At 42.7% G+C, this 13,079-nt stretch overlaps 2 protein-coding genes across 15 annotated transcripts in view; both read left to right on the top strand.

The window, feature by feature from the left end:
* Positions 1–1,620: 1,620 nt before the first annotated feature.
* Positions 1,621–5,657, top strand: LOC118283185 (ninjurin-2). 6 transcript variants are annotated; one of them, XM_035604946.2, is made up of 4 exons: positions 1,621–1,782; positions 2,617–2,696; positions 3,908–4,085; positions 4,855–4,992. In XM_035604946.2, exons 1-3 carry the CDS (start codon positions 1,670–1,672, stop codon positions 4,072–4,074), a joined length of 360 nt encoding a protein of 119 aa, XP_035460839.2. In that variant the 5' UTR covers positions 1,621–1,669; the 3' UTR covers positions 4,075–4,085; positions 4,855–4,992. The 6 variants fall into 6 exon arrangements, with proteins under 6 accessions (XP_035460839.2, XP_035460822.2, XP_035460847.2 ...); XM_035604929.2 differs by lacking the exon at positions 4,855–4,992 and adding an exon at positions 3,435–3,620 and having other exon boundaries at positions 3,908–4,047; XM_035604954.2 differs by lacking the exon at positions 3,908–4,085 and having other exon boundaries at positions 4,855–5,657.
* Positions 5,658–7,025: 1,368 nt separating this feature from the next.
* LOC118283140 (ELKS/Rab6-interacting/CAST family member 1-like) overlaps positions 7,026–13,079 on the top strand; it is a 101,337-nt gene continuing 95,283 nt past the window's right edge. For 4 of the 9 annotated variants that reach the window (XR_004784446.2, XM_035604868.2, XM_035604876.2 and 1 more), the window contains exon 1: positions 7,027–7,313. The gene's annotated coding sequence lies outside the window, so the exon portion shown is untranslated. Of the gene's footprint in view, positions 7,314–13,079 lie in introns of all 9 variants that reach the window. The other 5 variants (XM_035604900.2, XM_035604892.2, XM_035604883.2 and 2 more) reach the window with 2 other exon arrangements.

Raw genomic sequence — 13,079 nt, 5'->3', positions numbered from 1 at the left:
CTGCCTCAGGAGCTCTGAGGAAAAGTACCTGCGTCCTTCTTTACGACAGTGACCAAACAGTAATACCACCTGGAACCACTAGGGGGCGGGGGGGGGCGCGAAATTGCTTTATGTTTTACATTTTCTTTACATTTTTGTGAAGGGAAAGTGTCATGGCACCGTGTTTGTGTGTTGGTCATTATATGTAACATATAGCCACTACATTCTAGGTGCACTGTTATAATGCTGTGGCAAAAAGCCAGATTTAGTCTGTATTGGTGTGTGCCTGATGAAACTATCACTCCCAGATTCATAACATTCTGATCCACAGGTAGTTCTATGGCGCTACATTTTAGAGAACAAATCAAAATCGGCAACTGACCACACGGTTGTGCCACGTCCAGGGGAGAAGCTGTAAGTGTTGAACAATTACAGTGCATGTACAGTGTCTAATGTCCACAAGGCCAGAAGGTGTGCCTAATGTACGCATGATCGCCTTTCTGTACCTCTCCCTTGAACACATCTCTGGCAGAAGAAAAACAGACGCCACTGATTCTAACAACATTGACACAGTCCGGAGTAAAATGATCCATTTGTTGAGAGGAAACTTTTATCTATAGCTCAGTGCTCATGCACTGAACCAGGCCAATAATTAGGTCTTCAAAAAATGTTTCCTTACATATATAAGGTCTTATGTAATGATGTTTAATGTTTCCATCACTCTGCACACACACACACACACACACACACAAGTGCACACACACATACACGCATGCTCGCACCACCTCTTTTTTTGGCAAAAGTTGAAAAGAAAATAAGTCCTTTCTGCTTTTTCTATTCACCTGTTATTTCCTGCTTCTCTGTCAAATGATTGCTCTGGGGAAATAGGGATATTTACTTTAGCGCACAAACACACACTCAATTACAAAGTGTGCAACAAAGAGGAACTCTGTCATTCCAAATAGATGACAAAGTTCAAATGAGCTTTGGTCAGAGCACTCTGTAAAGGAGCCGCAAGAAAAACTGGGAATTTTCTGTTTCCAGCCAAACACTAATTTCATTTTGGCTACACTGTCATATGTAAGACACTCCTGAGAATTAATCTGGCGTGATGAAAAAACAAATTAGATATTAATATGATAACTAATACTCTTCATCTTGTTACATGGGTTATGTTTTCTGGCAGTGGCCTGTAGTGGAATCCTGAGTGGTATCAGTGGTCTTTGCTGCCCTCTCCTGGTCAGTTTCATATGACCTCTGCAGAATAACTTGGGGACACGCCATATGAGCATCACTGCTTTCCCTCAGAATCTCTTCCTCATACTCTTCTTTGCCTCCCTCTCATCCTTCTCATCTTTCTTCCTCTCAGTTTGTCTTTTGTTTTACTCTTTCGTTTGACGTCTAGGCGTCTGTATAGGATGATGAACAGCAGTGGCGCCTGTGGTTTTTGTTTAAAAATACATGAATGCATTTGTAAATCAGAGGTTGTACAGTTATACAGCAGAGTAGGCATTAAACCTATTGAGAAGCATAAGGAGGCTTTGCATTCAGTAATGTAGTTGCACTGCTTTTTCTCTACGAAGTGTAAAAGCTTAAAGCAAATGGATGGTGTAATGGATGGGAAGAGTCATTTGAAATCTGAAATCTAGCACTTTCTCTTTCTCAGGGAGGTTCAGCCTCTAACCTGAACATGAACCTGTATGCCACCAAGAAGACAGCAGCTGAGGGCATGTTGGACATCGCCCTGTTCCTGGCTAACATCACGCACATGAAGACCGTCATCGAACAGGGAGCTGGATACAGGTACATTACAGTGTGTGCGTGTGTGTGCGTGTGTGTGCGTGTGTGTGCGTGTGTGTGTGTGTGTGTGCGTGCGCGTGGGGCAAAGGAAGAAGAAAAAAGTGTTAAAATCCTATTTTCACTGTTTTCAAAGTTTAACAGCAAATGTACAAAATAGATTGTTGTTGAGGAGAAAATAAAAAAGAAAACAAAAGTTGTATGAAACTTTACACTTTGGTGAGTTAGATCGAATCAACAATTAAAGTTAGTTTTCAGGGGCCATTTGTCTCTTTAATGACTACCAAAAAAAAGCATTTTGTGAGGATTTATCAAAAGTACCAGACTCAACGGGCAGAACATAATCTGTAACACACATAGTGAAAGTTTCAACAGAAAGTGTTTGGTAGAAAAGATCATGAGCGTTGTGCAGTGAACAGTGGGTAAATCGGACAAGGCCAGTAGACCAAACTGGGGAGCAAGGGGAATCCAAGGGTCCAGGGCTAAAGATGGATGATGGGTGATTCTGGCTTCCCAGAATAGAGTCAGCGGCAAGGAGGGCAACCCAGGAGAGCATCCTGGGGCAGGGGGAAGACAAAGGCAGGTAAAGGGACAGGCAGACAACAAACAGGTAGGTATTTCAAAAAGATCACAGGGAACTGCAGAGGTAGTAGCAGAGTTTGATACAGGTCAACGAGTTGATTGTCTGATGATCAACGCCCATCCAGGGGCACACACTGCAAGGCAGGAAACACAGGGAGGGGACAAGGCAAAACAGGAAGCAGTCCGAAACCCAGCGCAGGTCGACAATCCCCAGCAGATAACTGAATGACATTTTTTCATCTTCTCTTGTATCCTCAGGTACTATGCCGCTGTTCTGACGCTCATTTCCTTCTCGCTGGCTCTTCAGATAGTGGCCGGAGTCCTGATCATCATCATCGGTGAGCAATTTGAAAAGATTCTGCTAAAAGATCCTCTGCTTCAGAAATCCACCTTCCATCTTTTTAACCAATCATATAACAAACTAATTCACTGGCACACTGTTTTGTTTTCTGGTGAAAATACAGGCAGTGCAGATCACAAAGACATTTTAGGTGTAAAATCTCCACACCACCTATTATTATTCCTCTGCATCTTTTGTGTGGAATCTTGGTATTGTTTGTCGTTATTTTTGGTATGTGTGTGTGTGTGTACGCGTGTGTTGCAGCCCGGGGAGACATCACTGAAGAGGCCAACCAGACGCGCCTGAACAGCCTGAACAACATCACAACCATCCTCATCTTCCTCATCTTCGTCACCAACCTCTTCATCTCTGTCTTTGGGATGGAGCGAACTGGCCTCTTTGCCAGGATGCATTTCTGACAGTGTCACGCGTAGGGAATGGTTTCAACACGTAGAACTTTTTGGGAAAGGATGGAAAGAGGATTCTGGGTCATGGGACCACACACACACACACACACACACACACATGCAGTGTGACTTACTGTACTTATGGTACTAATCTTCTACAGTACATATATCTATTTGATTTTATTCCGTACGAATGGACTGGGCCAAGGGACTAACCAGTGTGTGTTTGTGTGTGTGTGTGTGTGTGTGTGTTCATGTTCTTATGTGTGTCCTAACTGTCTCTGTGTGTAATATATGCATGTATGTTTTGTCTGTGTGTGTGCATGCAGCTCGTTTTGAGCTGACCCTCCTCCCCTCGTGTCAGCGGTGCTTAAACTTCCTGAACAATCTGACCACCGGCATCATCTTCCTCACCCTCATCGTCAACATCATCAAAGCTGCTTTCGGCACACAGCGCAGCTGCTTGCTGGGATGGCTGTTTCAGCGTTTCATTCTATGAGACACATTCACACACTGTACGTACAGTACATTCATGAACACAAACTGAGCTTAAACCCACAAGATCACCGTAATGTGCAGTTACAGTAACATGTCACATAAATAGGACAGAGGCTGGAAGGTGTGTGTCTGTGAATGTGCTGCTTTGCTGCTTGCTCGTATGGATTTTTGTTTAAATGGGGAATGTGTGTGTTTGTGCAGCATGTGAGCATGCATGTCTCAACTCTATGTATGTGGGTGTGAGTGTGTTTAAAACGTTTGAAATACGTGTGTGTGTGTGTGCGTGTATGTTTGTGTCTCGCAGCCCGCAGGGACCTGAATGTGGTGTCCAATCAGAAACGACTCGACTACCTGAACAACGTCGCCACAGGCGTCATCTTCGTCACCACGGTGATTAACTTCTTCGTCAGCTTCTTCGGATCCAAGAGGACCGGCTTCTTCCGCTGGCTGCTGGCTCGACTCCACTTCTGACACACACAAAAGTTAAAAGCGCTTGTATATCAAACACATTCACACACATGCCTCATCTGTGCGGTTGCTGATTCAAAGTTAAAACTTAAAATTTGTATGAAGTAGAGAGACATAAGTCACATGTGTTCAAACATCACATCTTATTTATTATTCAGGTGAACTTTGCTATAATCCAACTAAAACATATTTACGATAACATACTGAACATCTATTCAAATATGAATTATTTTATTTTTCTGCATAACATGCTTGATTTTAATTTCTAAAACAGTGCATGTGTTCCATTGTGTGTATTTCAAACTATTTACACTTGATAATTGTTTTTTTGATGTTTCATAGTCTGTAATAGAAAAATTGAGAAAACCTGATGTAAACCTAAATGTTTTATATTACTGTATATATCCTAAAAACTTGTTTTTACAAAAAAAATGTTTTTAAGATTCAACCTTAAATATTAGAGGCACCTGTACACACACATTGTCCTACAGAAAGATGAATAAATGAAGTGATTTAACTGAAGCCTGTTCGATGCACATTGGGGTTTTTTTCTGTCCACAAATTTTACTTTGGGCTGTGTCAGTGTGTGTGGTCTAGGTATTGCCCATGTTTCGCGGACTTAAACAAAGTCACATCACTTCCTCACATCTTAAAGTTATGTTAAAGTTGCAGTAAGTATCTAATAAACTAATGTAAGTTGATGTAATGTCCTCTGAAATCATGGACACAGCTGTGTGTGTGTGTGTGTGTGTGTGTGTGTGTGTGTGTATGTGTTTCTCACAGGACGCCGGGACTTGAATAACTCTGCTCTACAGAAGCGTCTGGACTACCTGAACAACGTAACGACCATCATAGTCTTCATCACCACAGTCCTCAACTTCTTCATCAGTACCTTTGGCATGCAGCGCACTGGACACTTCCCATGGCTTATGATGCGTTTTCACTGATCCACACACACACACACACACATACAGAACAGTGCTTGACCTTTTAAGATGTAACAAACAACGTTTTTAACAAATGATGATGTCCGTGTCATACATGTTTATTTAAACAAAACATGAATTGATAACCCAAGTCAGTCACAGGCATATACTGCAATACCACCATTTGACCAGAAGGTGGCACAACTGTTTAACCAATATTCTGTTTTTGTTGTCTAACGACAAGGACTTGACAGTGGCATCATGAAAAACTCATTTTAATTTAAAGCCACTTTCAAAGATGCTTTCGACAAATAGCTTAAATGTGGGGATGCAACAAAAGTTGTCATCACTGAACAGCCACTTTTTTTTCTCATCTCATGCTTATGTGCCTCTCATCTTGTTCATTAGTGTTATCCTTGAGTTTTAACATAAAATTGTAAGGCATAATTTTGGACACGGTACTCACATATATTATTTTATGTTTTGATCATTTGAAAACTTGTAACTCAAGAGTCCACAATGCAAAATACTAATGCTAAAATGTCTACCTATCATGGTTGGCCAACACATATCTGATTTGAGCTTAAAAACAAAATGTTTGCTATGTATAATGCAACTGATATGTTTTATTACCCTTATTAAAACTGTATTTCTGAAAAATTTGTTTCCCGGATCTTATTATTTCTGTGTTCCCTGAGCAAGACATTTGTTCAGCCAAGTACTACATATGTCCCGTCTCAAAAGTCTGTTGGGACTCAATATGCTTCGTGGAAGTCACGCATTGAATTTAATGGGATTATTATGAGAGAACACGTTTGTTGCACAGAGTTGCAAAACATTGATGAAGAATGTCGAAGCCACTGGCAACTAAACGAACCAGTAAGTGTCCATGGTGATGGAGTTTAGTGGAGACATTTCAGAGGAGAACACTGGTTCACCACCCCTGCTGCGTTGCTCTCAGGGGGAACTTTAGCCAGCAAACCATTTATACCTCAGCTGTCTGACTGACTGGCGCCCAGGGGAACTGGGACACTGTGTGAGTGAGTGTGTGTGTGCGTGAGTGTGTGTGTGTGTGTGTGTGTGTGTGTGTTAGGTCAGAGTTATGTCTTTCGGACTGTATGTAATTGTGCGTAAGACAGACAGACAGAGACAGACACCAGTGAGATCACCAAAAAGGAAATATGCCACATGCTGTTTACTCTCAGCTGATACTGTATGCTGGCTAGTCACTCATCAAATACAGACAAACTGTGAAGTGCTAGATTAAACTAGGAATTCACAAACTACTATCAACTACCATAATTAATTGCTCTCTACTTATGAATCCATTGGCAAGATTACATTAATGGTCAGGAGTTTTTCAGGGGTCTATCATACACATGCATTAAGACATTTTTCCGACCATGGAGATGTTCTCAGTCTCCTTTACGCAGTCGATCATAGGATATGAGGGGGCTCGCAGAGTATTGTCACAGGCTCTCGGGCAATTGGCTGGTTGGCCTATACCCTGTTGCAACGCCTGGGCTAATAATAGTATAATTGATGATAATATAGTTTATTTATGCCACTTAAGGTACATTAATGCTAATGAAACAAATGTACTTTTACTGAAGTAGCATTTACATTGCAGGACTTTTACTGGAGCAGTTGTACTGTGTGGTAGAGGCCATATAATATGATATAATATAATATGATATAATATAATGATATATTAAACTACACTATAACATTGAGGGGGGGGGGGGTTACATATCACTGGTTTACAATGTGGAGGAGGAGTGACAACAAAGACCACTATTAAGGTGAGCAATGGTAAAGCTAACTGAAAAGTTGAATTCTCCCATCATTGAGCATGTACATGAAATGCTCTATTACATGTTATATTCAAATAATAAAGGTTTTTCGATATAGATTATATAAGTAGAAGAGAGGAGAGGAGAGAGGGAGGGGAGAGAGGGAGGGAGGGGAGAGAGGGAGGGGAGGGGGGGCGGTTGTTACGTCTCGGGGGCGCGCTCTCCGCCGTCGTGACGTCACGGGAGCGCCCGCGCCGTCGAGAGAGCCGCCAGTGGCGAGGACGGAAAGAGAGGGAAAGACAGACGAGGAGGCACCGACGGGCGGACAGGAAGAGAGCGGCCCACCTCCACTGACCGTCTGTTGCGTTCCAGAAGCGTCACTTCGCCGAGGCTGGGCGGCGGCAGGACAAGTGACTGACGAGGATAAGAGACTGGCCCCCACCTCCTCCACCTCCTCGTCTCCTTCCTTGAACACCGCTCATTTCACGACCGAGCGCTGTAGCGGGAACACGACACCGCCGCAGTGAGTACAGGAACTTCTCTGTCTGACTGCGCGTGTGCGTGTGCGCGTGTACGTGTGTGTACCTGGTGTATTACACGGGCCTACGTGTGTTGGTCACCCTCACGTGTCCGTGTTTCCACGGGAACACGAGCGACACCATAATTCAAATGTCATGTTGAGGTGCAGCAGTTTCAGGTCAGCTCTGGACAGCGTACAGAGGAAGAGGGGGAGGAGGAGGAAGAGGAGGAGGAAGAGGAAGAGGAAGGGGAAGGGGGGGCAACTGACGTGTTCTCTGTATACCTTGCGGCGGACCGACGACAACGCGAGTCCATTGAAGTCCGCGTCCCGCCGCGTCCGTTCCCTATGGCCCGGGTGAGGCGGTGCCGCCGGAGAGAGGACCGGTGTGTCCTCACAGGTTCCCAGCGTCCCTCGTCCCCCGTGGTGTCACCAGTGTTCCCTCGCAGACTTCACGCGTGAGGCCGCGGGACTCTCTCGGTCATGACTCTCATGTTGCTGGAAGTTTGTTTTTTTCCGAGGCGAGACATAAATCTGTGCACGTTTTCATGTCTGTTGCACAAGGAGTCCCTCTTCTCTCCTCATCTCTTCTCTCCTCTTCTCTTCTCTTCTCTTCTCTCCTCTTCTCTTCTCTCATCTTCTCTTCTCTTCGTTCATCTTCTCTTCTCTTCTCTCCTCTTCTCTTCTCTTCTCTCATCTTCTCTTCTCTTCTCTCCTCTTCTCTTCTCTTCTCTCATCTTCTCTTCTCTTCTCTCCTCTTCTCTTCTCTTCTCTCATCTTCTCTTCTCTTCTCTCCTCTTCTCTCCTCTCATCTTCTCTCCTCTTCTCTTCTCTCATCTTCTCTTCTCTTCTCTCCTCTTCTCTCCTCTCATCTTCTCTCCTCTTCTCTCCTCTCATCTTCTCTCCTCTCATCTTCTCTCCTCTTCTCTCCTCTCCTCTCTTCTCTTCTCTTCACTTCTCTTCCCTCCTCAGACCCAAGGTCAAAGCAACGTGTGAGAGACTGAAGTTAATTTGAGCAAAACCCATGGATGTGAGGATGGAATAGATGGTGAGGTGGAATCTGCTGCGTGTGTTTTGCAGCCTTCAAGGGTGGAGGTGGGGTGGACACACACACACACACACACACCGTGATTTCCTCCCTGTTCCGCCCACAGCTCGGGTTCTTTTTTGCACCGGCCCTCCTCCAGAAACACCGAGTCAGGGAACCGAGCCGCTTCCTTCCTCTGGGGCGAATTGTAAACACTGGACATTTTGAAGTGTCCCAGCCTCGGCACACCTCACCCTGCCTTTGACTCAACTTCATTCTAAGACTCCTATTTGGTTCCATGATTGGTTTTCACTAGATTTTCCCAAACGTGACCTGATTCACAGTTGTCTATTCCTGAAAGTTTGATCCCTGATGGCAGCCCGAGAGTCCTCTGACTCCTCTGTCTCCAGGCAACAACTTTCCTCTGAACAGCTCCAGACTTTGGACTAACGTGAGGAAACGTTGGCCCGACTAAGACAGCAGATCTTTAAAATCAATTCCCAGCACTCACTTTAATCAGAGGACCATCCAGTCTTTGATGCCTTGTTTGTTATTCATTTATCAAGCTGTCTCCTCATCACCCTGTCGGAGGAAGGATTTGTCTATCATTTATCACATCAGATGGATGGATAGATGTTTGGCTCAGCACATTCCTCCTTACAGGACGAGCCTGGGGGGAGTTTAAACGCTCTGACTTTCTCCCCCATTAACTACCAACACGCTCCTGAATCGCTCCGAGCACTTCCCTTTGTGTTAATTGTCGAATTTCAACCGTGCATTTTCCATATTTGTTATGTAGGCGGCAGCAGCAGCCAAGATCAGATAAGAGCGCGGTGTGTAAACTCCGTCTGCACGACACTCGTCATCAGTGTGTTCATGCACATGGACTTGTGTGAGCCACAGTGTGTGTGTGTGTGTGTGTGTGTGTGTGTGTTTTGTTTGCTCAACCTGCATCTCAGATTAATTTCCTGTGATGCTATCAGTCTCTTATCACTGTTGTGCTTTCCAGTGTCTGAACCATATTATATATTACTGCAGACAAGACCCGTGGCACAGTCACACACACTCCGGTGTATCTCCTCTGTGTCTTGCCCAGACGTCATCTGCCTGACACAATATTCTCTGTCACAGGCTGCTAATATTTTCTACCAAGTGTAAATTGGCTGCTTAGTCAATTAAAAAAAAAACTATTTCAATATACTGTGTGTGGGTTTAGTTGGCTTTTCTAATCATTGTAGAAGTGATTAAAAAGGCCCACACCATTGATCATGATGATGGTGAATGATATGTAATCATTGTGATGGCCCTGACGTGGAGACAGTAACTTGTCTCTGCCTGTGGAACTGAGCCAAACCACTAATAATACAGTACTCAAAACCAAACGGCTGCATTGCATGAGTTATGGATTGCACAGCAGCGCTCAATGAATCCTATTGAGTCCAAATACATCGTGAAGTAGTGAGAGACTGCGCCGGGAGTGACCCAAGGCCTGTATTCATCAAACCTCCAGGGATTTATGTGAAAACTTCAAGGAATATCCTTCACTTTTACTCGCGCCTGAGATTAACAGCTATTTATCACATTTCCTGACTTAAACCTCCTCCGCTTCTGGAGCACAGCAACAGAGGCGAGCCTCCACCTTGTCAGAAATGTTAATATATTGAATAATTTACATGATGAAAAAAATGGCAGCTGAAGCCATATGTATAATTGAGAACCGGGTAAAGCATATTTTATGTATATAACTTAAACATTTTATAGGATGTGTTATAGGATTGTTTGCAAACAACACAATCAAAGCAAGAATTATATTTATTACTTGTGCGTAATGTATACTAGCAGAATATCTATAATGAATGTATGAGACTCCCACAGACAAAATTGACTTCTTTGAAAAATGAAATCATGCAATAATTCGGCAGAAAAACACTCAACCAATTGCTCAATTTCCTCCTTCCTTGAGTTTGGTTTGGAGCAATTTTTAAAATGTATCTCTTCTAATATTGATAAATATGAGCACACGGATGACACAAGCTGCCACATAGTCTTGCTTTTGTCTTGTATTTACAATGACGTAACGTGATTACTCTTGGGGTTGAGATAATTCACCTCACCTTTGCAGTCTTTAGACAAATAATAGTCAGGTTTTTTACAGAGGTAATGTTCTCTCTCACTGTCCAGACTAAAGCAGCTGTAAAGGTTAAAAACGTTGAATCTGGTGAGCTGTGGTTCATCTCTTTTTTAAATCTCCAGGCAGAGTAGATGCAGAACAAGTTTGTCTCTCCCCTTCAGCGGAGCTGTCGAGTTGATTTTCAGTGAGACGTGTAACCTCAGACAGCACCAGCGAGTCCTTTCGAGTCACATCATCATAATCACACAAGTAATAACAAAATTCAAGTTGAGAATAAAGTTTTTTTCTTTTTTTCATGAGTCCCTGATCCTCAGGCGAGAGACAAATTCAGCTCCCATGCTCCAACACAAGCTGGCTAAGTATAGGTTGAGTGGTGTGTTGCGGTGTGTGTGTGTGTGTGTGTGTGTGTGTGTGATAGACGGATGTGCGGTTGTCACATAAATAGAACATACTGAACACCTTCAGGAATGCTGATGGATGCTGTGTGGGTAAGTGGAAGCATCAGGGAGAAAAGTGAAAGTAGGAGGGCGGAGAAAGAGAGAAATGTACAAGTTAAAGTATTTGACTAAAACCTTCCGTCTCTCATGTTAGGTAACAAAAAATGTTTTTCATGCGTATACCTGGTGTTTAATACTAAGGCTCCCCATCACGTCTGCTTGGCTCTGTAGTTATATATTGTTTAACGAAGTGCACACTAAAGCTAATTTGGTTTTTCCGAGCGTCAACTTTTGGATCATTCTCGATGTTGTTTCTGTTTTTAGTACACACACACACAAAAAACCTCTGTAACCCCCCGGTGGGATATCTGCCCAGCACCAAACAACAGCGAGCCAAGCTGGAGAACATTATGGGGCTTTTGCAGCTGAAGAGCCAAATGTTTCCCACAGGATTTAACAAGAAAGGGCACTGAATATTGAATCCGTCAGGTGGACAGAAACACGACTCTGGATGATTGCTAAAGCTAATGTTGCTCTACATTTTGCGGGATGTATACATCCCCAATTGTTTGCTATATTAACTTCCGAGGTGGTGATATGGCAGTGGCATCTTTGCAGCCTCTTTTTGCTGGTTTTAAAGGTTTAAAATTGACAGAATTTAAAGGGCCAGCTCATACTGGATCTACGCAAGTGCTCAGCATTCAGCCATGGAGACTCTCTTGGTAGCCTGGTGTGATATTCTAGGATTTTATGAGGCCTAAGACAACATTGTGTGTGTGTGGAGGAAAGTTGACACATGCAGCATGGCTGATAGAAACAGGACAGAGAGGCGGAGGAGCTGTATTTTGGTTATTAAGTTAACTCCTGGGCTGTTTCAGGATCAGTTCCGGTAGGAAATGTGGTTTTACAGTAATAGGGCATATTGTGGTCATATATTTACAGGATGTGATAAAAGACAATAAGGTGTAATTACAATTGTAGATGTCCCAGTCAGATTTTGGCTGATAATTTGGATTTTGTAACAGTGATATATTCTGATTATTGATTTGATTAGAGTCTGAATAATCAATGATTTGATGAACAGAAAATGTATCTGCAACCACTTCATGATTGAAGCAATATTTTTAAGCAAAAATGTGATTTCAGATTCTGTTTATAGTTTTGATGCAGATATATTTTTTCGATAAATAATCAATCATTCTTTTTTATCACAGTCGCCATAACATGTAAATATCCATACTGAGTGGCACATCAGAATAACATTTTAGAGCAAGCATGAACTTGAAATTGAAAGGTAAAAAAGTTTTAGTTTAATTAAACTCAAGGTGCACTTACTATTTTTTTCATAGCTTTCAACAGAATTTACTCCACCTGTGAGATTAGGATTAAAAGTGTCTTATGTCTCCAAGGTCAAAAATGTCCTCCCATGATCCTTCATTGTAGCAGGCTATAACAAGACGGTTCTTATGGCAGCACCCTGGTTATTTTTCACAGCTGTGTGAAAGGGCAAGAGGGATGATATAACAAATGGGTCTCAGACAGTCATATGCTAGTGTTTGCTGGATCTCATGATTCCAAGTGCGTCATACAGTCGGTGTGTGTTCTCGATGCTTTTTGTTTTTCCTTCTGTAATTTTTTGCTTGATATTTTAATCATCCTATCTGAACTCTTCCTGGCAATTCGGTTGAAAGTGCAGATTCATGAAAATGTTTGTGGCTGATTGGTTTATTTGGAATCATGAGCTTAAGGTTGTTGTTATTTGTATCTGACTCTGTAAATCGTCAACCTTCAGAACACACTGGTGGTTTATTCATGTGACTCTTAGACTTGAACTTTAGAAAACACAACATGTTGTGTTGTGGTTTCCATGAGGTCATCAAGCCAACAAAAATAAGTGTGTGTGTTTTGCTGTGTCATTAGTAGATGCTCGACCTGACTGTACCTCGAATCTTGGGCTGTGTGTGTGTTTTTCAAAATTTCAGTAATGTACAGTAGTTTTAAACTTTTTAAAACAATTTTTAATCTGTCCGGACTAACAAACATCCGTCTCCCACAAATTCCATACTTCAGGAAGCGGATTCTACTCGTTACCAAACCTATAATGAAATGTCCCTTTTTTCCCCCCGTATGAAGCACTGACCCAGGAAAAATAAAGTTAACACTAAATTGTAGTGGAA

This window comes from Scophthalmus maximus, chromosome 12, assembly GCF_022379125.1.
Source record: "Scophthalmus maximus strain ysfricsl-2021 chromosome 12, ASM2237912v1, whole genome shotgun sequence".
Lineage (NCBI taxonomy): Eukaryota > Metazoa > Chordata > Actinopteri > Pleuronectiformes > Scophthalmidae > Scophthalmus > Scophthalmus maximus.
Note: the sequence above shows the minus strand (reverse complement) of the source record. Positions and strands in the feature narration are given on the sequence as shown.

Bases quoted from the DNA above. Each gene is read 5' to 3' on its own strand.
- LOC118283185 (XM_035604921.2), top strand. From the start codon at position 1,670: ATGAACCTGTATGCCACCAAGAAGACAGCAGCTGAGGGCATGTTGGAC. The intron at 1,783-2,616 runs GTACATTACAGT...TTGTATCCTCAG, and splicing joins GAACAGGGAGCTGGATACAG to GTACTATGCCGCTGTTCTGA. The intron at 2,697-3,434 runs GTGAGCAATTTG...GTGTGCATGCAG, and splicing joins AGTCCTGATCATCATCATCG to CTCGTTTTGAGCTGACCCTC.